This window comes from Culex pipiens, chromosome 2 (genome assembly GCF_016801865.2).
Source record: "Culex pipiens pallens isolate TS chromosome 2, TS_CPP_V2, whole genome shotgun sequence".
Lineage (NCBI taxonomy): Eukaryota > Metazoa > Arthropoda > Insecta > Diptera > Culicidae > Culex > Culex pipiens.
In genome coordinates, this window is record NC_068938.1 from 186,384,736 (window position 1) to 186,411,498 (window position 26,763).

General features: G+C 32.1%; 1 protein-coding gene across 3 annotated transcripts in view; it reads left to right on the forward strand.

Annotated features, from left to right (window-relative positions):
• LOC120419314 (roundabout homolog 2-like) overlaps window positions 1–26,763 on the forward strand; it is a 459,035-nt gene that overhangs the window by 385,098 nt on the left and 47,174 nt on the right. For all 3 annotated transcript variants that reach the window (XM_052708075.1, XM_052708076.1, XM_052708077.1), the window contains exons 6-7: window positions 20,389–20,666; window positions 25,330–25,537. In XM_052708075.1, the coding sequence (XP_052564035.1) occupies window positions 20,389–20,666; window positions 25,330–25,537 (486 nt within the window). The remainder of the gene's footprint in view (window positions 1–20,388; window positions 20,667–25,329; window positions 25,538–26,763) is intronic.

The following is a 26,763-nucleotide window of genomic DNA, read 5'->3' on the forward strand; positions in this document are numbered from 1 at the left end:
TATGTTCAAGAAATTATTTCAATAATAAAATTAGAAACTAAACACCAAAGAGCGGTGGAGCTACCTCAAATTAAAAAAAATACGAGTGAAACACTTTTTTTCTATTTTGCGAAAAATATCTTGAAACAATATTATCAATCTAAAATCAATACTTTCTATAATGTGGCAGGTTTAATTATATTCACAATTAGCAAAATCAAGAATTGTAGAATTTAAAAAATAAATAAAGGCAAGCATGGTTTCTAAGTTCTTCAAAATTGGAAAAAATCTACCCCATGATCTACACGTTTGGAATTAATGCATGCATTTTCTTGGCTTGACATAAAATTTCATTGAAATATTAATTTTAGAAAGAATAATAAATTGATCTTAACCAGAAATTTTAAGTTTCATTCATGAACCTAAACAATTTTATTATAATTAAATTATTATCTTAACTTTGGCCAAAAATAAAGAAAATAATAAAGTTTTGTGCAAACAATTAGAAATCTATTTGAATTATAATTTGTATGATTGTCAGTTAACTTTTTTTACTTTTTTTAATATCTAACGAAGAACATTTCTATTAATTTCCAAAGGAATCATAATTTTTAAAAATTGTTAAAAATGTTCTATTTCTCAGTCCTTGCTTTATACAGATAAAGCTAGAATATTCATCTTTTGAAAAAGGTTTCGTTTTCTTGCATTAAATTATGCAATTTTCAATAAAATTTAAATTTTTTTTAATGAGACTGTCAATTTTAATATTTAAAAAAAAAATCCCATTCATGCATATTTATTAGATTCAAATTTAATTTTGCCCAAAAAATTTATTAGATGGGATGGATATGGAAGTATATTTTGTGAAAATTTTAATGTTGGAAAACATTTAATTACATTTGGGTGATTTTGCGCACCACTCAAAATTGACTTTTTCTGAACAAGCTCAAATTTGGTGGGACTATTGATACTATCAAAATATGTAAGAATCCCGATTTTGAATCAATTTTTTTTTCACCGCCCAAACCTCTTTTTTCAAATGGTCATATCCTTGAAACAAAAAATGATAGAGCAAAACTCGACTGCTTTTTAAAAAAAAATTGGACACTGGATTTAATGGTGTAACCAGATTTTCGATTGTAATCAAATTTGATGCATTTGGCGCAATAAAAATGTTTTCGCGCAATTTTCTCAATATACATGCGATTTAATTTTAAATTAAACCTGTTCATCATGTTCCCCAGACGATTTTACATTACTTTTTTTTCTAGCTGGGCCAGTGGAAATCTTTTCAGATAACGAGTTTTTAAGCTTGCAGTTGCAGAATTTATCTACACGCTGTATTTTTTTAATTGGTTTGAAAATTCTTTGATTTGAAACATCTTTGACAAAGTTATGATTTTTTGAAAAAAAATAGTATTTTTTTCAGAAAAATCTGAATTATTTCAAGCAAAATTATTTGACTTCTTTTTGTTATTTAAATTTGAAATCAAAAAGTATTTTAGTGAAATTTCGATAAAATGCAAAGTTTTCATGTTGTAGCCATTTTAAGAAACCTTTTTTTTCGAAAAAAATCACAGTTTAAAAAAATAATAATAGTGCCCATTTTGCCCAACTTTGAAAAACATATTTTTTCGAAAAGCTGAGAAAAATCCATACATTTTGCTTGTTTGAACTATTTTGATACGGGCTTTGGCTGCTGAGATATGGTCATACATGGGTAATTCTCTACCAACTCACACAAAATCGGGAAAAGTTGCCCCGACCCCTCTTCGATTTGCGTGAAACTTTGTCCTAAGGGGTAACTTTTGTCCCTGATCACGAATCCGAGGTCCGTTTTTTGATATCTCGTGACGGAGGGGCGTTACGACCCCTTCCATTTTTGAACATGCGAAAAAAGAGGTGTTTTTCAATAATTTGCAGCCTGAAACGGTGATGAGATAGAAATTTGGGGTCAAAGGGACTTTTATGTAAAATTAGACGCCCGATTTGATGGCGTACTCAGAATTCCGAAAAAACGTATTTTTCATCGAAAAAAACACTAAAAAAGTTTTAAAAATTCTCCCATTTTCCGTTACTCGACTGTAAAAAATTTTGGAACATGTCATTTTATGGGAAATTTAATGTACTTTTCGAATCTACATTGTCCCAGAAGGGTCATTTTTTCATTTAGAACAAAATTTTTCATTTTAAAATTTCGTGTTTTTTCTAACTTTGCAGGGTTATTTTTTAGAGTGTAACAATGCTCTACAAAGTTGTAGAGCAGACAATTACAAAAATTTTGATATATAGACATAAGGGGTTTGCTTTAAACATCACAAGTTATCGCGATTTTACGAAAAAAAGTTTTGAAAAAGTTACTTTTTGCGTTTCTCTTTGTTTCGTCGTCCGTGTCTGTCGCGGGTGACCATGAACGGCCATGATCGATGACGACCAACTTTTTCAAAACTTTTTTTCGTAAAATCGCGATAACTCGTGATGTTTATAAGCAAACCCCTTATGTCTATATATCAAAATTTTTGTAATTGTCTGCTCTACAACTTTGTAGAATATTGTTACACTCTAAAAAATAACCCTGCAAAGTTAGAAAAAACACGAAATTTTAAAATGAAAAATTTTGTTCTAAATGAAAAAATGACCCTTCTGGGACAATGTAGATTCGAAAAGTACATTAAATTTCCCATAAAATGACATGTTCCAAAATTTTTTACAGTCGAGTAACGGAAAATGGGAGAATTTTTAAAACTTTTTTAGTGTTTTTTTCGATGAAAAATACGTTTTTTCGGAATTCTGAGTACGCCATCAAATCGGGCGTCTAATTTTACATAAAAGTTCCTTTGACACCAAATTTCTATCTCATCACCGTTTCAGGCTGCAAATTATTGAAAAACACCTCTTTTTTCGCATGTTCAAAAATGGAAGGGGTCGTACCGCCCCTCCGTCACGAGATATCAAAAAACGGACCTCGGATTCGTGATCAGGGACAAAAGTTACCCCTTAGGACAAAGTTTCACGCAAATCGAAGAGGGGTCGGGGCAACTGCTGTGTGAGTTGGCGGAGAATTACCCACATAAATAAAAAAAAATAAAAATGAGTTTTTCACAGAATTGCCCATTAACCCCTTGTTTTTATTTTTTATTACCGATAGCTCAAGAACATGATTCGATTTCTAATGTATAAATAATGCAAATTTTGTGAAATTTTCTGCTATTTTCATAAGAAAATATTCCGAGATTTTTAAAACTCGTCTAAAATTTCACAATGTCAATGTTTTGTCAAATTGTTACGCTTTATTTTAAAATTTTAAAATTATTTTAATTGAAAAGAGCAAAATATTTCACAAAATTTTCATTTTTTAACATTGAAAATAGGACCTTAAGTTTCGGAGATATAGGTGATAACATTGATCTTTTAGGACAACACTGAGAAAATACAATTTTCCTGTTTTTTTATCTTTGCAACCAAAGGCCGTATCAATAAAGTTCAAACAGAAAAATTAGGGATATTTACAGTGCCATCCCATTTTTGCCAACACAACATTCGACATATTTTCTCTCATCAAAAATAATTAAAATCGTTCTAAAACTTTACACAACAATGAACAATTAAATAATTTACATTGATTTTTGGCCAGCAGAAATAATTGAAAAAATTGTGTTGCTAAAACGGGATGGCACTATGTTATTTACTCATCTTTTCAATTATATATATATTTTTTTACAAATTGAAAAACTGCGACTTTTTTTCAAAAAGTTACTTTTCTATCTAGAGAACGATGGACTTTATCTAAATTTCTCCGAATTGCTCCAAGGCCTTTTTTTAACTTTTACTTTAAATTTCGAATATCACTTTAAGTGTCTTTCAATTAGCTTATTTGAAATTTGCCCGATTAAATAATAAAGCATCTTTATGTGATTTTCCACAACTTTCAAAAATGAATATTTTTTTAAATATTTTGGAAGCGATTTTTCCTTCTACAGTAGAAAAAAGAGATTAACTCCTTCTCAGATTCTCCCCCTTCGAAGCACCAGATTTACACTGTATCGCCTGAACGTCAGCCAGTCGAAAGCCACAAGATGGTGGCGGTTGTGATATGTTTCTAGCTACCAAATCATAAAAGTCCTCAACCCTAGAAACCCGTCCCGAACTCTAGCCCACCGGACATCCACCAGCAGCGGAACATCCCGAGCAAATGTGCCATTAGCTATTAGATTATTGTTATCGTTTGGACGTGTTTCCCCCCACCGAAATCCGCCAATGTCATAATGTTTGGCAACCAACTTCGCTGTCGAGGGTGACTTCCTGTGCAGGAAACTCCACACGGAACCACCACGTGGAAACGGAATTGGTGGATCGTGATGAACTACTACCGACCGCGCCCGGAAAGCTGGAGTGGCTTTTGCCAACTTTTGCCAACAGTCCGGGAAGAGATTGGATTCGTACGTGGGCGGAATTTAGCGTTTTCCTAAATCGACTCGGCTCTTACGGAGGAGGTTGGCGAGGCAGCAGCTCTAGTGCAATAGTTGTAACTTTGAGGTTATGTGTGTTTTTTGGGAAGATTCACGCGCCACTGCATTCCGGGGTTGGGGCTTACACGTGCAGAACAGCATTAGTGCAAATGACCCTTTTTGATGTTATTTCGTTTGAGAGACTGTGATGTAATAACTTTTGAAGAATTTGTTAATTTAGCTGTAATAAACCTTTCCAGTCCGGAATGCCTATAACTCATCCCTTAATTCCGATTAGCTGCAGCCAGCTATTTAATATCCCAGAAAAGCATGATTAAAAAGCTCCTAGTTGGCAGAAAAAAATATGAATTCATCCCAGTATATACACACACCCACATATACCCCACTTGTCCGGAACCAACGGGCAAAAAGCCATCATAAATTCATCGTCATCCGTAATGACCGAAAAAATGGCATTCCCCATAGACAAAAAAAAAACGAGACCACCACGCATTCCGAGCCCACTCGAGCATGAAAATTGAAATAATTCAGCGCATCTTTATTACCCCGCTCGCAAACATACAACCGCACGCACACATACACAGGAATATTCGCACACATTTGAACGCAAGAACAAAAAAAAAACAAAATCGCCGTTGCTCCTCGTTATGTCATTCCCAAAAGTCGGAAGACAAACGTACCGCGACAGCGGAAAAAAAGGGAGTTATTCACCTAGTTCTACACATTTTTTAAGTATGCATCTTTTCTCAAAAGGATTTTTTCAAATTCATTTTTTTTTAAATATTCAAATCAAATCAGTCTCCATTTAACAGCCAAGCTTTTACAATTACGAGTCTTCTTGTAGCCTACTCAGTTTAAGTGATTTCGGTAAGCAATCTCCACAAAATTCTTTACAAAACATCCTTTGCAGAATTTATGCTGATCTGGTAATATAGGATTAAACTTTTAAATAAATAAATACTTTTAAGCAATCGCAATTACCTTTACGAAATCGAACGATTTTGCAAATTTTTATTTTTGGTATTTGGCTCAAATTTTGTGAAGGCCGTTCCAAAGAAGCCTACAATTTTGCCCAAGACTTGATCCAAACTTGATCAGAAAGCTTTTCATAAATTGTATGGAGACTTGTTTGAGTCAACCAATGACTTCTTTGGTCACAGAGAAGGCCACTAATAGTTTAAACCAAATCAAAATATACAAATAAAATCCATTTCCGGAATTTGGGAAGAATTGCTCTTTTCGGATTTTGTTTAGAAAACATTTCCGAAAAAAAAATTAAAAGTGGATATTTTTCTCTGAATGTATTCCTTCCTTTTAAGTTTTGATAATACTTAAATTTACATTTATAAATCATTTTTTTTTCATGTTTTCGATATTTTTCACAAAAGATTCTGCCTCTGCTGGAAAAAAAAACATTAATAAGCTAAAACATTAAAAAAATATGAATCGTGTAAAACCGTTTCACAAATATACTCGATTATTTTTTGTTCAATTTTGATAATCCTTGTTGCGTTTGATCCGGGAGGAACTCAAGAATATACTCATAAAAGATAGATTCACAATAGATGCACTTACCCAAAATAACATGGAAATAAAAAATTTCAATTGCCTTCAATATTTTTTTATTTATCTTTAAAAAGTTATTCAAAACCGTTAAAAAATTGTTTTCTTGACTCTTAAATGTATTTTGAATGATTGAAATCATTTTTCTTACACGAAAATTAGCTGGTGTTGCATGGAAATGAAGCATTTTTGCGATATTTTTTGCAACATTTTTTAAGTAATTTTTCCTATACAAAATATCGATTTTTGCATTTCAAATTTGATCTGTAAAAATCATTTAAATTTTCGTTTTATTGAGCAAAACATAATTTTTTGTTTATAACAACAATTTTACAAAAGTATATTTTTGATTTTTTTCCCAATAATTTAAATTGTATTGTATGTTTATATCAAAAGTTTCAATTCATAAGCCAAACTGATTATTTTTTGAATTTTAACAGTTATAACACAAATATGCAGTGTGAATCAATGCAATTAATAATCATTTGAATTATTTTGACAAAGAACAATTTTGAATTTTAGATTTTAGAATTTTAATTCAACTTTTTTTTTGTAATTGGGTTTGGATATGGAAACTGAAAATTTTGAATTTTAAGGCACTGGATTCTAAAGTTTTAGAATTTTAGAATAATGGAATTCATATTTTTTTAATTTTAGAATTATGAATCTTAAAACTTTTTTGTTTAGTTTAAGAATTTTGAATGCTGAAAATTATTTTCTTAAATAAATTTTTAATTTTGAATTAAAGAATTAGGATTTTAAAAAATTTAATTTTAAAATTTTGATTTTAGAATTTTAGAGCTCAAACTAAAGTTTTTTTTTTATTTCAGGGTTTGGATATGGAAATTGAAAATTTTGAATTTTAAGGCACTGGATTTTAAAGTTTCAAATTATGGAATACTGGAATTCATAATTTTATAATTTTATAATTTTAGAGTTATGAATCATACAATTTTATTGTTAAGTTTAAGAATGCTGAAGTTTTAGAATGAAGATTTAAAAAAAATAATTTTAGTATTTTGATTTTAGAATTTTTGAGCTCAAGCTAGGAAGTTTGAGAATTTTAAATTTATGAAAATTGAATTTTAGAATATTAAATTTAAGGATTTCAGAGCCTTTAATTTCAACATACTATTTATTTCTGGTATCAGAATTTAGAACTATATAAATTTATAAATTTTCAAATCTTGAATTCGAGAATTTTGGATCTAAGAATCATTTGAATTCAGAATTTAGAATTGCAGAATTTTGAATATCAGAATTTTAGAATTTCAAATTTTGTAATTTTATTTTTAGTATTTATAATTCTAGAATTGAAAACTTTTTTGACAAAAAAAAATATATTTGAAGCAAAGAATTTCATTCCATTTCATTTATTTCGCTGTTTAAGCATTACTTGTGTGAAGTTACTATCCTAAACTGAGATGAGGACTACTTTTCATCAGCTGATCAATTCTAAGTTGGGAACAGAGTTTGGAATCGAATAAATCTAGTGAAGGAAAAAAGCTAATCTATATATATATAAAAAATTTCGACGGTTTTGTTCGAACGCGAATCAGTTCAATACGGAGCGTTGGATCGAGGTGCTCTTTGTTGCGTTAGGTTCGTATAAATCCAAGGAAGGTTCTTACGCTAACTAATTTACACTTTGGACACTCTGGAACCGATTCCGGAGCATCGGCAAATTGTATGGAGAAAGTTACGTAAAATCATATTTTGATCACAGGAGGCTGAATAAGCAAAAAATCAAAAAACGTCAACTAACGAAAAAAAAAGGCAGAACGAAGTTTGTCGGGAAGAGCTTGTAGATAAATAATAATATAATAGATAAATAAATAAAAACAACTAAAAATTAAAATAGATTAATAAATAAAAAAATCCTTCGAAATAGCTAATAGATGAGGGATAGTTAGATGAATGGAGGCGTTTCTTATTCTAGAGCAAAACATTTTCAAATTTGTGATTTTAGATCATTGAATTGAAAAATATTGAATTTGAGAGTATTCAATTTGAATTGAATTAAAATTTGAAACGTTTTGTGTTTTAGTTCAAAACAGTATTAGAACTATGAATTTTGTTTTTTTTTAAGTTGAGTTCGCGTTATTTTGAATTCTTCGCGTAAAAAAAACTGCGTAAAAAAATTTTCGCGCAAAAGGAGGTCGCGTAAAAAGAGGTTTGACTGTATAGAATGCATTTTTAAACGGAACGGAATCGACGTAACACCTTATAATGTGGCCCTCTTAAACCTTGTGGTTTCGTCAACGGATCCACAGGCGTGTATCGTTCTTTTTGCGACAAGACTCCGCCTTTCGTGTCTCCTAAGTGTGAAGGTATGGCACGGGGAGAGGGCACCGAATACCTATATTTACACTTAGAATTTTTTTGCGTCCGCCTCGGGATTCGAACCGGCGACCTCTGGATTGTGAGTCCAGTGCGCGGTCCGATTGATCCACACAGACGGACATTTTTAAACACTTTGTTCATCAATATTTTGAAACCTTGGTTTGTTTAAAATTTTCTTTTATAAAATTCTCAAAAAAGTATTCCTATTTTTAAATTGTCGATTCGACCTTTGCCAACTAAGATAAGACCTTTCAAATACAGTGAGATAATCTCATCATCATTTTACAGTAGTGCAAAAGAATGTCAAAGGCATGCTTATCTTTGTGTTGCAGTGGAGCTTGAATTGAGTGTGAAAAAGTAGTTGATCGAAGTCTCAGAGGACTGCTTGAAAGAGGGTTTGATTGTCTTATTTGATTTGCTTGGATTTTGGAAAATTGTAGAAAATTGGAAAATTATAATCGCATAATTTTACAAAATGTCATTGCCAATTTTCCTAAATCAAAGTATTTTTCAAAAGGAAAACTTAGCTTCTCCCTTTGCTACTAAAGCAAGCTCCAGGACGAATCACTGAATCCTGATAAAAAGCATCACGCGGTGCGGCAGCACCAACCACCGAGGACACACACACACACACACTCACTGCTCCACTCAGCATAAAGAGCATAAAAATCCGAAATCGCCGTAATTTTTCGCCTTCCTGAAGTGTATTCATCACATAAATCATGGAAATCGTTTTCAGCGTATCACACGGTGGTGGCTTCTTCTTTTTTCTTTCTTTTTTCGTCATTTTCAGCAAGGTTCCGGGCTCGTACCGAAGGTCTCCTCGCTCATGTGGAGGTAATCACCCTGGACAGGTAGCGAGAAAAAAAGTATGCTTTTTGTGCAGCAACTGCTCGCGCGTAATATCAAAATGCCATCATCATCAAATTTCGACTTTTGGATGTGGATTTTTCCCCGCGCACAGTTAATGGGGATGCTCTGGGGGCTAACATGAATGAGAGCTCGCTTTTTTTTTCGCGGGAAAATTTATTATTAATGTTGAGCAATCGTTTGTTTAACGGGTTTTGGGGCGAGCGTTAACGAGCGAAATTATGGGACTTCCAATTGGGAAAATTGGTACTGATTTGAATTATGGCATAACTTTGAACGAGTTGAAAAACTCAATATTTTGTAAAAGAAAGAAATTTTAAAGTAACAATCGATGGTTCATTCTTTCAAGTGGATCATCTTTCAATCCACTTAAAAAGTTTTCAACAATCTTAAAATGACAGTTGATAAATTGTCCCATCAAGAACAACCGAAAAAAACAACCTCAAAAAAAACCATCGAAACTGTGCCGAAAGCATGGAATTAGAATGGCAAGATTTACGACCTCAAGTCTTCGTCGCCATCCTTGGTCACGAAAGAAAAAGAGAAGAATCCAACGTTCAAGAGTTTTCACAGCTTTTTTTTCCTGCCTTGTCCGGGGTTGAGGATCCAGCCAAAATTTTCCACCGTACAAAAGTCTGTAAATCGAGAAAACTTCCAGCGAACATACGGAAATCCGCATACATTTCATTGGACTTATCTCGACCGCCATTCGTTTTAGGTTTACTTTTTTGTGGAGGTTTGGTGAAAAGTGCATTTTCGTTTAGGGAGGATTTCCAAAGGAAATGGATTTCTTGAGATAAATTTTAAGGAGGATGAAAAGGGCGTTCTGTTAGAAAAATAACTAAACATATTACGGCTTTTTTTAATTTGTGGAAAAATTGTCTTACTTAAAAAACTCTTACTGAAGTTTTTTTTAAATCATTCCATATTTTTCGATATTTTTTTAAGGAACATTTTCTTAACATCCAATATATTTTCAATCAAAATAAAAATTAAGTCATTTTGTTATGTTCTAGACTATGTTTTAACTAATTTTTTGTAAAAACAAAAGCTATTTAAATTTGAAGGAAAACTAATGAGCAGTTCTCTCAGATTTCGGTCATTCGATTTTTTTTTTGTATTTTTTAATCCGACTGAAACTTTTTTGGTGCCTTCGGTATGCCCAAAGAAGCCATTTTGCATCATTGGATTCTCCATATAATTTCCATACAAATTTGGCAGCTGTCCATACAAAAATGATGTTTGAAAATTCAAAAATCTGTATCTTTTGAAGGAATTTTTTGATCGATTTGGTGTCTTCGGCAAAGTTGTAGGTATGGATACGGACTACACTGGAAAAAAATGATACAAGGTAAAAAAAAATTTGGTGATTTTTTATTTAATTTTTTGTCACTAAAACTTGATTTGCAAAAAAACACTATTTTTAATTTTTTTTATTTTTTTATATGTTTTAGAGGACATCAAATGCCAACTTTTAAGAAATTTCCAGGTTGTGCAAAAAATCTTTGACCGAGTTATGAATTTTTTGATCATTACTGATTTTTTTTTTTTCAAAAGATCGAAATATTGGTCGTAAAAATTTTTCAACTTCATTTTTCGATGTAAAATCAAATTTGCAATCAAAAAGTACTTTAGTGAAATTTTGATAAAGTGCACCGTTTTCAAGTTAAATCCATTTTTAGGTGATTTTTTTGAAAAAAGTCGCAGTTTTTATGTTTTTTTAAATAAGTGCACATGTTTGCCCACTTTTGCAAAAATATTTTTGAAAAGCTGAGAAAATTCTCTATATTTTGCTTTTTTGAACTTTGTTGATACGACCCTTAGTTGCTGAGATATTGCCATGCAAGTATTTAAAAACAGGAAAATTGATGTTTTCTAAGTCTCACCCAAACAACTCACCATTTTCTAGTGTCGATATCTCAGCAACTAATGGTCCGATTTACAATGTTAAAATATGAAACATTCGTGAAATTTTCCGATCTTTTCGAAAACAATATTTTCAAAAAAAAATAAATCAAGACTAACATTTCAAAAGGGCCAAAAATTCAATATTACGCCCTTTTTTTAAATACAAATTTCATACAATTTTTTTCATGCAAAAATGGTTTCTTAAAATTCAAAAATCTTCATTTTTGAAGGATTTTTTGATTGATTTGATATCTTTGGCAATGTTGTAGGTATGGGTGTGGACTGCACCGAAAAAAATTACAAAAAAAATTGACTTATTGTTAAATTTACTTTTTTGTCACTTGAAGTTAATTGGGTACTAGGGTGACAATATAAATAAATTGGCTTCAGGGATACTCTCTGGTTCAATTCATTAGGCAAAAATTTGTAACTAGTAAGGCTTTAAATCGCTAATAACTCGTCAGGGTTAATTTGGATCGTTTTGGGGTCTTCGACAAAGATGCTCGTCATATTTTTTTACGTAAGAATCTTGCATTTTATAATCCAACTTATTCAAAGCCACCTGTTGGTGGAATTTTGATTTATTTATTTTTTTCTCTTTTCCTCATAAATTTTTGTGGATTTTCCCATACAATCTACAACGGCGAACAGTGACCATAAAACCTAAACTGATTTGGCTCAAAATTGACACAGTTACTTATTTTTATCTTAAGAATCAAGCTCTATTGAGCACATAAAATGCCTCCTTTTCAGTAACTTTCAGGATGAGTAAAAAATCTTTTTTTTTTTGAAAAATGTGTGAAAACTGTTTTTTACACCATTTTTCAATGTAAGATTAAATTTGCACTCAAAACACCGATTTCAAGTATTTCTGGTATTTTTTTTATTTTTTTTTAAATGTCAAAAATAAGTGGCCTTGAGAAAGCAAAGTAAGGTTTTTTGGGTTTAAAATACGGCCCTAATAAAATTTTCAATGAAATCAGCGCAAATTTGGCGATTTTGTAAAACAAAATGAACGGCATTATGATTATTTTCGTTTTTGAATTACGAATTTATAAAAAAAAAATACAAAATCGTCAAATCTGCACTGCTTTTGCTGAAAATTTTACTTAGGTCATATTTCGACTCCAAAATAAGCCCACTTTGACCCACTAAAACCCATTTTTTTAAATATATGTTGTATACAGGTCCAAAGTCTTAGAATTTTAAGGTCGAAGGGTTCTCCTGAGTGGATTTGGGTCAAATTTCAGCCACCGGTCAATTTTTGCTTGTAGAATTTACCAAAAAATGCTCAGGAAGTTCCGAGAAGTTTTTTGAAAAAACGAATTTGATTGTAGACAAAAACTGCTCAAAATCACCTCTTGTACATAAGGAAAATAAAATATATGTTGAATATTTGCTGCCTGGATTAAAAACGAAAAAATATGCTCAGTCCAGAATAGACCAGACTAAAAATGGAAACAATTATAAACAAAAAAAACTACGAAATTTTAAATGTCAAATATAACTTTCTCTTTTTTAAACAAATGGAATCACAAAATGACCATGACAAAATTATCGCAATACCTTTTTTTTTATGAATAGTTTACAAAAGCAAAAAGCTTATGCTTGAATTCATAACACTTAAAAAAATCAATTTTCAAATATCAATTGAAAAAAATTAAAGTTGGCAAAAACTTGTCCAATACAAATTCAAAACTTCATTATATATATTTTTGTCCGCTGATTTTCGATGAATTTTGGTATCAAAAAATGATTTATACATAATTATTATGATAGTCTTTGACATTTGTAAAACATGACAAAATTTTATATAGGGTAGGGTAGTCATTAATGAGACACTTTTGGTTTTCAACTTTCAATGATTTTTCTATTTTTTTTTTCATCAGCTTGTTTTAATGAGCTTTTTGTTGCATTTCTTTCTTTTAATGTGTTCTAAAATTGACCAAAATATGAGATCGATCCAACATCTACAGCCAGAGTTATTCAACTGTCTCATTGTAGACGCACTTGGCAGGAACAATGAGACACTCTACGAAAATCAACATTTTTCTAGTAAAACATCATGCTTTTGTATTGTTCCATTGCAGGTGACTTGCCTTGAACATTTTAGAGCAATTTTGCCAACATGAAACTTTAATTAACAAAAGTTATATTAAAAAGTTTTTAAATTTAAATTTTATACCAAATAACTTTGTATTTTTGGTTCAATGAAGTTAAAACTCTATAAAAAAGCTAAAAATCACATTTATGTCATGTTTTGAAAGATTTCCATAGATTTTGAAAAGTTTAATGAAGAAAAATCAAAGTGTCTCATTGTTACCCATGGGCTGAAATGAGTGGGGAACAATGAGACAGCCCTGGATTCTGGGTATATTCTAAATTTTTGCCAAACCTAATGAAAGGACATTGTAGTCCAACTCAATCCCGTCGGAACGTCGAAAGAAATTTGAAGAAATATTAACTTTGGTGTAAATGGCAGCCTACGAGGGAAAAAGTATTTTTTGTCCATAATTTACTTTTACACCCCAGAATCAAACATTTATGAATAACTTTTCAAGGGAATGTCCATAACCAAAGTCACTATTATGGCAGACGTGTATCCAGTACACAGAAAAAAAAAATGATGGTAATATTCATCAGGAAATGGTGACAGATTTTGTGGCAAAATAAATGATAAATTTTACCCCCGAAAATGATGAATTTTCATCAGTTTTTGATGAATATTCATCAGGTTCACATTTTTACACATTTTTTATGTAATATTACTCAAAAAAAGAGGTAATATTCAACCTACCAAATTTTTAACATTCCAAAATTCAACTTTTTTTTCTGTGCAGACACACCTTTCCCCCAAATATGAGCCTGATTGGTTGAAACTACGACATTGTGAGAGCCATTTTATCATTGTTCCCCGTGTCTCATTGATGACTACTCTACCCTAACATTTATTTTCCTAAGATTAACGTATTTTTCTGATCTGTGTTCCCAAAACTTCAAGTTTGTTAATGATTCTTAAGTCTTTATATGATCAAAAATCCTGAAATTAACGTAATCAATGTTTTCTAAATAGCTTACAATCGATTTCAGAAGATTTTTTGGAAATTTTAACAAAATCTCGATCGGACAAAATCTTGAAATAAAATAAGAATGGACCATAATAAGGAATATCATAAGACAAATATCGAATTCAAAAATTATCAAATCTAAAATTTTCTAAACATTCATAAGTTCTTGTTTCAAATGCTTTTTTGAAATTTCAAAATTGGTTTAATCAAAGCATGTCTAACGTGGGGTTTGATCATAATGGATTAATCCAGATTCTCAAGTTTTCAGACATTATTTACGTCAATAATTGTGCAAAAACCATTTGCGGTGGTCCATTAAAATTCTCTAAATTATTCAAAACTTTCCGTCTGTTGAAAAGTCAATGATCCCCCGGTCGCCCCGTCAACAAGTTCACGAAACAGCACAAAAAAAGGGTTCAATTGAGAGCTTTTTCCGGGACGGGTATCCCCAGACTTGGCTCTCTCCCCCCGAAAATAAAGACAACAAAAACCGTACCAAACAATCGACTGCCGCCGTCAGGTTCGGAGAACATTGGCAGAGAAAAAAAGTTGTCAAGAAAGCAACACGAGAAGATAATGTTTTATACCAACCATTTTGTTCGGAGGGACCGGGCGATGCTCGCTGCCCTTTCAGTCATGTGTTCGATTACCAATTTTTTGCTGCTGCCGTTCCATGTTCTGGTTCTGGTCGTCTTCGATGCTGCTACCGGACCGGACAGCATCTTCCAGAAGATGGGACCCGGGACATGGACGGAACGACGGTAACAAGCAATTTAACAACTACCGTTCGTGTTTTCCGGACTCTGCAGACCTCTGTGTGCTGCACTTATCGGGTCGAGAGCGTTTTGGAGTCGAGTACACTCTTAAATTGAAATGGATTTGAACAAAAACTGGTCTGTAGAAAACTTGTAGGTAATTTAAAACGTTTTTCAAACATTCATGCTGTTTAAGATTTTCTAGTAATTTTAAACGTCAAATCTGTTTGAAATTTTCAAACTATTCCAAATGTTCTAGATTATAAAATATACAAATTTTCAGTTAAATTCAGTATGCTTCAGATTATTCCTACTTTCATTTAAGAGTGTACTTTTTTCCACTCCCAATCTAAACTGAACAAATGAACTGAGTGCAACAAAAAAAAACTCCTCTCAAAAGGTAAACGTCTCGTGCCAAAAATACACAACTATCAGCCAGGAAACTAAAACAGCAGCATGAATTCCAAACGAGTCGAGTTAAAAAAAAAACGAAAAAAAACCCAAAATGTCAACAGAGTTTTCGTGCGCAGCAAATTCGATCGCCACTGGGGTGCCACCACAGGAGGCGGGGGGACCCTGCTGACCAACAACCGTCCAGGACCGTGGAAGTCCTGGCCGCCAGAACGGGACTCCAATTGGGAACGGGCATTGTTTTTGCGTTTACGAAAACAAAAACCTTCCCCGAGCGATATGCCACGGGATGATGACCGGTTCGACTGACCGTGGGGAGGTAACATTTTGGAAGGGCACTGGATTTTAATAGAAGTAGATTACAAATTGCAATTCAAGTTTAATCACACTTTGTTTTTATTTTGATTTTTTTATCTTTGAGCAATTTTAAAGACTCCCTCTTTGCTCATTAGCGATAATTATTTAAAAAAAAGACAATTAATCAATTTTTAGATTTCCGGGAAGAAATATTATTTCACAAGTATATTCTCTGACAAAATATCACTTTGTGCAGTTGATCATATTTAATAATCATTGTGAAAACATTTTAATTTAAGTAGTGCAGAATAAGGCTGGTACAAATATTTTTAAAAGTTTTTGTCACCCCCCCCCCCTTCAAAATTGGCCCGAAAAATCAGGGGGCAAAAAAAATATTTTTACAATAAACTTCAAAATTTCAATGAAAATTCAAGTGCAACCAACTGAAATCAAATTAAAATACATTCTTCTGCATTTAAAATCATTTTTAGCATGTTTGGGTTTATTAAAAAATCTTAAGATTTTTTGAAAATTTTCGATGCAAAATCTTTTTTTTCGATACAATTTTTGTTTTTTTTTGTCAGGTCTTAGATTTTTTGAAAACTAATGATTGCAAAACAACTGAACTAGTGTAAAATGCATTTTAAAACACTTTTTTCATTTAATTGTGAAAACTATGGCTTGTTATTTAAATTTTTATATTTTTTTATTTTTTTGCCCCCCCTTGACCTCGGTCAGGGCCGAGGGACAAAAACTTTTTTAAATATTTGCATCGGCCTAATAACGAAACAAAAATAACAAAAGATTTTTTTAAGATTTCTCCTAAACCCTCTAGTTGTCAACCCCCTTCTCCTAATATTTGGGACTTGAAATTCAAACAAACTTTTAGTCATTGGTTTTTTAGAGTTCGGCAGAGATTTTTTATCACTCGTCCCAATTTAATCGGTGAGAATGGTAATACACAAATCTATTTAATTCCAAACAAAATTTTAGCTGAACTTGCTAAAAAAATATTAAGATGCACAATAGTTTTGAATAGGTAGTTTTTTTAATTTGGTGATACGAATAACTAAGAATTTGTTTCCAGGTTTTCGGAAATTTCTCTGGATTTTCTCAAAGTTATTTAAATATTTATATCATAAAGAATGGATTGCTGATTGATTTGGTGCCTTCGGTAAAGTTCAAATTATTTATTTCCATTCCTCAGAAAAGTATTTGCTCGAAAATAAATATATTTTTAAGTTTTAGTTAAAGTTCAATTCAAAAAAATGATTGTTTTTTTTCAATTTTGCTAAATATATTGATGAATTTAAATGGACGGCATTATTTAAACATTTTCAAGCATTTTGGTTTCGGAATATTTTATTTAAATTTGTAAGCATTTGAGAAAAGATAGAAAGAAAAATACTTCTAACCATAATATTTAGTAAAGGAAATTTCTTTCTTTTTTCAACAAGCTTATTTTATGACATGTAAGTTTTTTCTGACTGTCGCTTGATTTACTTTTATTTTTCAACTTACAAAATCTTGATAACTTATAGTCTAATTTTAAAAGTCCAAATAATGTTTTCTTTTATTTCTGGAAACATGAAACATCAATTTCAAAAATTAATAATCATTTTATAAATCACGATATTCAAGAAACTTTCGCCAACACATATGATATTTTACTCTTGAAAAGATGTTCTTCAACATTTCAAATACAATTTGAATAATTTTGATTTAAATCTGAAATTTGAGAATTTTTCACAAAATTCTGATTATCATAAGTTCGGAGCAAAAAGGTTTTTTAAGGCATGATTACAGTTATGCTATTCGTAAAAATCTGAATATTTAAGAATTCACGAAATATTTATTATTTTTCTTTTTCAATTCTACATATTTTTCGCGAAATGTTTAATTTGTTTTCACAAAAAAAAGATTTGTTTTTTTGAAATTTCAACCAAAATATAATAAGTTTTTTCAAAGTACCCTAATTTTAATTGCGAAAAATTCAATAATTTGGAATATAAAAGTTAAACAAATTATATAATTTGGGAAGGATTTTCACAAAATTATAATAATCAAAAGTTCGAAACTAAAGTATAATTAATATATGATCATAAAACAAAAAGAAAATGTAAGAATTCAGGAAAAAAAAATGTCTTCGAATTTAATGTATTTTAATTTAATAATTTTGAAATATAAATTATTAAGCAGTATATTTTTTTCGAAAATTAAATTGTTGGTAAAATATAAACAAAGCATCATAATGACATACAAACATTCCTAATATTTATCATAAGCGGTGTCAAATGACGAAAAATTTGGAATGAATTTTCAGAACATTAGACTTTTTCGAATGTTAGTCTCTAATGTTCTTTAAAAGCCACATTTTTTAAATGCTAAAAAAATGATAATCTAAATTTATCAAATCATTATAGATTTGTCAGAAAAAGTGTTACATAATTCTTAAGGTATGATTACAGTTATGCTAACGCAAAAAAAATCTAAGAATTCGAAGTAATAATCTTTGAATTCAACATGATGCAACACTTGTGGTACAAACATTATTATGAAATGTTGGGACACTTAAAAAGTAGACAAATAGACTGAACCAGGTATTCTTCATGGTTTCTCCAGGTATTCTTCAACGGGTTTTTAAAAAATAAGCAAAATTTTTTTTTGGGTTTTTTTAATTTAAGGCGATAATTCTGCTAATTATTAGATACTACAATTTTTTTTTTAAATAAGTTCTTTTTTAGTTAGATTCTAGATTTTCATGATGTAACATCTAAGCTGTTTCTTTTTTATTTGATTACATTTCCGTAATACACCCTTTCTAAATATTGAAAAATCGAGTGGCAGGACAATTTTCAGTTTTTCCCTCGCGGCCAACTTCCACACGGGACGCTTTCTTTTCGATTGTTCTTTGCCGACTCTGGAGGCACCCCGTTTTTTTGTTTTTGATTTTTTTTTCTGTTCTGGACCATGGCCGCGGCCCAGTCTCTTCATCGTGGGGCGTGTCACCGTGAAACTGGAGACACATTTATCATACTAATGGAAAATTTAATGAAATTACCAAATTTGGACCCAATGGCGTCTGATGGCGTGGAAGGGGGGGAAACCTACCTGATCCCCATGACAATGACAATTCTCTTGAAATTTTCAACCGAAAGGGATCCATTGCTCCGCTGACCGTGAAGCGGGGGGGGAGACACTTTTTGTTTCCTTTATTCGGAAATCTTTGCTCTTTGTTTGCGTGGACAAAGCGTCTGGAGTTGTAAATTGGGCCCGGAAGCTGTTCGACCCGGAATGCGTCCTAAGCAAACAGCTCGTTATCCTAGCTTCTGGGAAGAAAAGGGCAAGAGATCCCTTCCGGATTACGGGATGTCCCACGAGGGCAGGCAATTAACTGTTACTTGGAAGGAAGGTAATTAAAATTTAGATGAAAAACTTAAAGGAATTTCTTACTGTAAAATTTCAGAAAATCGATTCTCATCATCAATTTTAGTAATTGATCCATAACTTTAACAACTTTCCCCGTGGCACACTTCACTCCCCAAAACAAACCCCCATAAAACCGACCTCCACGGTCCCTTTTTCGCAGGACATTGCACATCTTTATGCACTGTTCCGTGCAACTCTTCTGGTGTCCAGTTTTTATGACTCTCTGTCCTGCCGCCGTTTGTCATCATCGTAAAAGTAAGAAAAAAAAAGACTAAAACATTACCCAAACAAACCGACCGGCCGGCCCAAGTTGTCCCGGCGCTACGGTCATGGGCACACAGTCTCGCCGGACCAGGTCCGAAGCGCCCCAAGTTTTACGACCTTTTCGAGATGGTCTCGAGGACGTATGAAAAAAATGGGAGAGAAGTTTTACTGTCCGGCGTATTTCAACGAAGAATTCTTCGGAAAATTATTTTAATTTGCAACTCTATTTCTACTTCTACTTCTACTACTACTTCTACTTCTACTTCTACTTCTACTTCTACTTCTACTTCTACTTCTACTTCTACTTCTACTTCTACTTCTACTTCTACTTCTACTTCTACTTCTACTTCTACTTCTACTTCTACTTCTACTTCTACTTCTACTTCTACTTCTACTTCTACTTCTACTTCTACTTCTACTTCTACTTCTACTTCTACTTCTACTTCTACTTCTACTTCTACTTCTACTTCTACTTCTACTTCTACTTCTACTTCTACTTCTACTTCTACTTCTACTTCTACTTCTACTTCTACTTCTACTTCTAATCTGCTTTACTCTAATGAAATTATTAAATGTTTAAAATTTTAGATAAATTTATTTCCCAGAGAACTGCTCCCATGCATTCTGCTATAATTTATTGATAGTGGACGACAGTTTCGAGAGTTGTTGCAGAACACATACCAGCTCTTCCTTGCATCCTTTTTTTCTTCCCTCCAGAACATGGTGGTTTGTTGTGACTACGATAACTGCGGCTCACACAAAAAATAGTACATGAAAAACTGTGGCTTTTTACTGCTTCGTACTACCCAAACACAGACGAGCAAAGAGTGAAAAAATTGCTACAAGCAATCGAACAGGCCATTTATTCCGGTTCGATCGATGGCCGTGGACAATTTCTTGTACAACAGTGAGAAATTGGATTCTGTTTCCCAAGTCGAGTTGACAAATCGATTAGCTGGAACAGCTGAAATTCCTTTTAATTTCGAAATTGTCGACTCTTTTTCTAAATATAAATCTCTTTTCTATTTCCAGCACCTCCAACGTTCATCATCAAGCCGCAGGACCAGCGCACGAATCTGAACGGAGTGGCCACCTTCAAGTGTACCGCCTCGGGGAATCCACCCCCGTCGGTGTTTTGGACCAAGGAGGGCTCACAGGTGCTCATGTTCCCGAACAACACCTACGGCAGCGTGCACATCTCCAGCCAGGGTTCGCTGCAGGTGCGCGGTGCCCAGAAGGAGGACGACGGGTACTTTGTGTGCTCGGCGCTAAGTGTGGCCGGGTCGACGACGAGCAGGGCGTATCTGCAGGTTGGTGGAATTTTTCTTAATTATTTTAGTCATCTTACCAAACTTGATCATTCAAGAATTAAATTAAGATTTGAAAAGAAAAAAACACAGAGAAATTCCATCTCAAATCAGGAATTTTTCTGGTACTTTTGTACCCGACCCTCTCCGATTTCAATGAAACTTTGTAGACATGTTATCCTAGGCCTATATAAGCCATTTTTGTGTATATGGAGCCAATTGTACTCGAAAATGACATTTGAGAAGGGCGTAAGTAATTTAAATATTTTTGTATTTTGTAATTTAAAAATGACTGTAACTCAAAGTCGTTGCATCGTATCAAAAAGTGATCAAGGACCAACTTGTAGGAAATTCGACGGGCTTTCTGAAGAAAAATACAGTGAAACAAAAATACACGCCACTTCTATGCGATTTTTCAGTTTTTAAGTTTAAAAGTTAAATTTGATGGTGATGTCACGATTTTTTTGCTCAAAATTTTTGAGGAAATAGCCTAAAATGTTACAAAAAGACTCACGAACAATGCAGGATGGTATGTCTCTCCTAAAAAAATACAAAAATCATTTTCTAAAACTGTCAAAATTTTCAAAAGCCGATAGTGGGAATCGATTTTCCAGACAATTTTACACAAAAGTCTCCATATTGACCATTGTCCTATGTCCAATCTTTGCGAAGTTACAGCGGATTTAAAAATAAAAATGGTGAAAAAAAAGCTTTTTAGGTGGTTTTTGGCATTTTCTATATGACAGACTTGCTTTTTCAGTCTCGAAAATATTTTTACCGGAAAGCTCGTCCAATTTCCCATAAATTTGCTTTTGACAGCTTTTCAATTGGATACATGGGCTTACTGATATATGTTTAAATTGCTCATAACTGAAAACAGAATATTTTTTTCAGTGTGGTAGAAATCTGGTAAATCATCTTACGTAAATATAAAGCTGTCAAAAACAAACTTTTTGTACTCAAAATTGTTCACAAAATACCATATTTTTCGAAAACACTTAAATTTTAATAATGTGCATTATGGGTATCAAACGAAGCAAAATTTTGTTTACTTTTTCACTTTATTAGTTTTTTTTTTTTTGGTAAAAAAAATAAAATTTTCACAAAATATCGTACTTTTTCGAAAATACTCAAGCTCTCAAAATTTGCTGAAAAAAAAGAAATTTTGCTTGCTTTTTCACATAATTAGAGTTTTTTAAAACTAAAAGTTTTACATGATACCGTATTTTTCGAAAATACTCTAATTTTCTAAATTTGCAATATGGGTATCAAATAAGTAAACAAATTTATATGAAGCACACATAATTTGATTGTATGTATGTGGCATGCAAAATTTCGCTTCGTTTGAATACGCGTTAATTTAGTATTTTCGAAAAAATCGATAATTTGTGATTTTTTTGGTATTTTCCAAATAAAACTGTAATTCAATAAAAAAATAAAGAATTTCAATTAGTTTGATACCCATATTGCTAATTTTGAAAATTTGAGTATGTATTTTAAAAAAATACGATATTTTGTGAAAAAATTTAAATTTTCAAAAAAATATTTTGTAAAAAAAATAGTATTTTCAAAAAAGTGTAAAAAAAATGAATAGGCACACAAATTTTCGCTTCGTTTGATACTCTTTTTGCAAATTTGGAAAATTTGAGTATTTTCGAAAAAATACGATATTTTGTGAAAAATTTTGTATTTTTCAAAAAATTGAAAGAAAAATAAAAAGGTATACAAAACTTTAAAAATATGAGAAATTTATGAAAAAATACGGCATTTTGTGAATATTTTAGTGATTTCCCAAAAAATTACAATAAAATTTAAAAAAGCATAAAACAATTAGCTTTGTTTAGTACCCATATAGCAAATTTGGAAAATTTGAGTATGTACTTTCGAAAAAAAACGGCATTTTGTGAAAAATGAGTAACGTCATGATTCGAATTCCCGGACGCTTCGAAACCCGGACACTTCATCTTGTTTCATCAATTATTTGGATATAAGTTCGAATTATGAATGTCAAAACTGTGTCATTTGATGAATTCCAACATCAACTTTCATTTAAAGTTTGTTTGAACGCTGTAGTTAATGCCAAAACAATTAAATACAATAAAATTATAAGTTTACCAAAAATGCGAAACATTTCGCTTGAAATATTTCATAGGCGTTCGAAGCACCGAGAAGGCACAGCAGAAATTTATGGTTTTGATTTTCTTAAATTCTAGCAAATTTTTATATAAACTATCGATTGTTTTGATGTTAACAGCTTATTTGAGACCTAAAGAATTCCATTCAATAACATTTCAGTCCAAATTTGTGCGATTCATAAGTAAAATCGAGTGTCCGGAATTCGAAGCAAAAGTGTCCGGATTTCGAATCAGCTTTTATCAGTGTCCGGGATTCGAAGCACAACAAGTCATTTTAATTTTAAAATTCTGATGAAAAAATGTTTGAAAAGACATATTTTGCATGTATTTTCTTGAAATTGTCTGTTTATTCTACATCCTTATGATATTTCTACATTTCCTACTTATTGCATGATTTTTTGCCAGCTATAACAAAAATGATATGCTGCTAAGTGTCCGGATTTCGAATCATGACGTTACATAGAGCAATTCCAAACAACAGCAATTTCAAACATTAAAATTTTCAAAAACCGAATATGAGAGTAGATTCTCCAGACAATTTTACATAAAAGTCTCCATACTGATCATTGTCCTTAGTCCAATCTTAGTGAAGTTGCAGCGGTTTTTAAACTAAAAATGTTGAAAAAATAGTTTTTTTGATATTTTTGACCATTTCTATATAACAGACTTGATTGTTCAGTCTCGAAAATATATTTACCGGAAAGCTCGTCCAATTTCGATTGGATGTATGGGCTTATAGATATAAGCTAATTTACTATCCAGGTTACTATACTACACTGAAAAAATATTATGTTTTTAGTTATGAGCAGTTTAATTAATTTAATTTTATGTATTATAAATTTGAAATTTACTACATTTTCAAAAAACATTTTCTTAAAAAAGCATTAAAATTTTATCATGATATGGTTGAATTAATCGATTTTAGAAAGATTCAAAAAATTAGTTATCGTCCATAATCGAAAATTATTGCCGATAAAATTATCGAAATAACGATAACGATAGCCATTATCGTTATCGTCTGACGGTAATTTTATCGAATAACAACTTTAGATTCACATATTTGATTCCAAAATATTTTACTTTAAAACATAATTTCAGGCCTCTCTGTTTAGAACAATTCTTTTATTTTAAAACAAAACTACAATAATTTGAATTAATATTAAAAACATTGAGCAATTAAACAATTTCGTTGAAATCTTTGTTACTTTTTTCATCATTCTGTCAATGTTACAATGATAAAAAGCTTATTTCTTATATTGTTTTTTTTTTTTTAATTTATGTATTAAAAAAAGAATGCTTTGTATAGTTTACTTTGCAATTATGATAACTTTCAATACATTTCTCCTTTTTTGCCCGAGAGTCGAGAAAAAAACTTTTAATTAATTTTATACCAGGTAATAGTCCAAGACACATAAAAAAATCAAAGCGATAATTTTGTCAAAATTTAAATGAATTTTCATCTGCAGTATTAACGATTCCACAATTCCAATTTTAGATTACTACTAAAAAAGCCAAGTTTCTCTTTTAAGCAAATGGGCCGACGTTTTACTTCCCCATCAGATAGAAGGCTACTAGAATAATATGCAAAAATATCACCAAATCGCAACACACTTTCATCGACATATTTATAAATGTAAATTTGAATACAAATTTTTAACACGTTACTTCAGAAAATGCATCGTGCTTAAATTACGTAGCCTTCAAAGTAGAAATTTTCAACACCCTGAGTTTAAGTCCGATTTCGATTTGTGGTTTCGAAATTAAAAAATAATTAACGTTATACAATGCATTCTAAGCAGTAAGCAATTGATTTTACAAGGCCTTCGATGAAAATTTTGTTAAGCAATGATTTGTTTTTCCTTCGATTTTGGAAAGATTTTCTGAAAGGAGAAAAAACTAGAAATAAAATTGGCATTGGTCTACTTATTTAAAGCAATTAGAACTTAATTATTTTATTACACACAGAGAAATTTTTTGTAGAATCAGCCTGTACGAGGTTTGATTCAACAATTTTTTTGTTGAATGTAATCAACGCCGATTTTGCGATGAAACAAACCTTGATTTTCTCAATTCAACATATTTTTTTTTTTGTTTTGAAAAAGTTACTTTGACGTTTAGCGTTGATTCAACAAAAATCTTGATTTTCAAATAAAAAAAAAAAATATGCCTTATTTTTCTGCGTGCACAATGAAAAACAAAAAGAACTGATTTTCAAGCACTTATTTTGCAATCTCTCATCAAGTCTGAACATGTCTATTAATTCATCATAAAATATCTTCAGACATCTTATGGCATCTCACAAAAAAATCATTATTATTGATATTGATTTCAATATTGATAAAATAAAATGAAATGATTATAAATCTTGATTATTTGAAGACATTTGTTTTTAGTTGTTGTATTTAAAAGCGTAAAACAAGCGTGAACAGCTAAATAATTTACAAAAGATAAATACTCTAATTTCTAAAAACTCAGAATTGAGAATTTCAAACATTTTGTACAAAATCTCTTCTATTCAACCCCCGATCCAGGTCACCAGCTCGTTCGACAGCAGCCCGCCGCCGCTGCTGCAGGTGGTCCCGGCCAACCAAACGCTGCCCCGCGGCAGTGTGGCCATGCTGCCGTGCCGCGGCTCGGGCCCCTTCAGCCCGAAGATCTACTGGAAGAAGAACGGCACCGACATCACCGCCCTCGGGGCGCGCTTCTCCATCGTCCAGGGGGGCACGCTCAAAATTGACGGTAAGTCAAACTGCTCAGGCTCAAATTGGCGCACTTGAATAAATTGTACGGTGGGTTTAGTGGTTGTGTGTACTTAGGCTGGTTTTCAGTACTTTGTTGTAAATAGGGTGGGTTTAGAGTCAGCTGGGACGATAGGGTGACCAATTTCTAAATGTCATTTATTTTTTTAAGAAAATCGCTACCTATTGCCTTATTTACAATTATTCTTTTTAAATTTATGATTTGATATGATTTTCAAAGAGTCATTCTAAGAATTCAACAATGTTAGCCCAGGTTAGGCACCTCCAACAGAGGAAAGGGGAGGCAAGTTCAGGTAATTGCCAGTTTGCATGACCGGGCCATCATTGGTTTTAGTTTAGAGAGAGTGGAGCTATTTGTCGAGCGCGTTTTGTTTTCGAAGGGGTTAGCAGCTCAACCCATCCAAAAGCTGACGGGACCCGTAATTTTGTTGTTAAACTTTGACGGGGCCAACATTCAATGGACTCCGACCAGATGAAGAAGAGGCACGCGATAATGATAGCCAACCCGGCCAAGTGTAAGTGTAACAAGTGTGGTTTGGGCATTGTCGGGGTTTGGGAATTAAATTGGTTGTGTACCTGTTCAGGAGGATTTTTTTCTTTCATTTTTATGGAAGTGAGCTTGATTGGCGGAATTTGCCATCAATCAATGTTATGGTCTTGTTACTCTGCCAGGATGGCAGCAGGTTGTTGGCGATGGGAGTAATTTGAACATAACAACATTTAGTGTTACATTTTTGTTGTAAAAATATTGCAACATTGTTGCAAATAGATTTATTAAATTCAAAACAAAAATGATGGTCATTTGTCATTGAAATATATCAAATATATTATTTTCTTCAAGTTACTTAATTTTATTTTCAAGATTGCCAGAACTCATAAAATCTAAAACCAACATTGGATAAACTTCATTACTCCCCTTAGTAATGAGTCCATAAGTAACCCTTAACCTTTAGCCATCGCCATCAGCCGAATCTCCCCCGTAACTAAATTTAACTCTAAATAGCCAACTCACGGTGGAAAATTACATCTCACTGTAAATACCTTTCGGCGACTTGGCGAACGTCGCGCCGTTGTCGTCTAATCGAAAATTTGCACCACCCAACCCAACTCAATGCTTTACCAACTCAGGTGTTGTCCCCAAGGGACCACGGCGGCGGGTAATTACCAGCCTGTTAAGAGCATCGGTATTTACTTGCGAAGCCAACA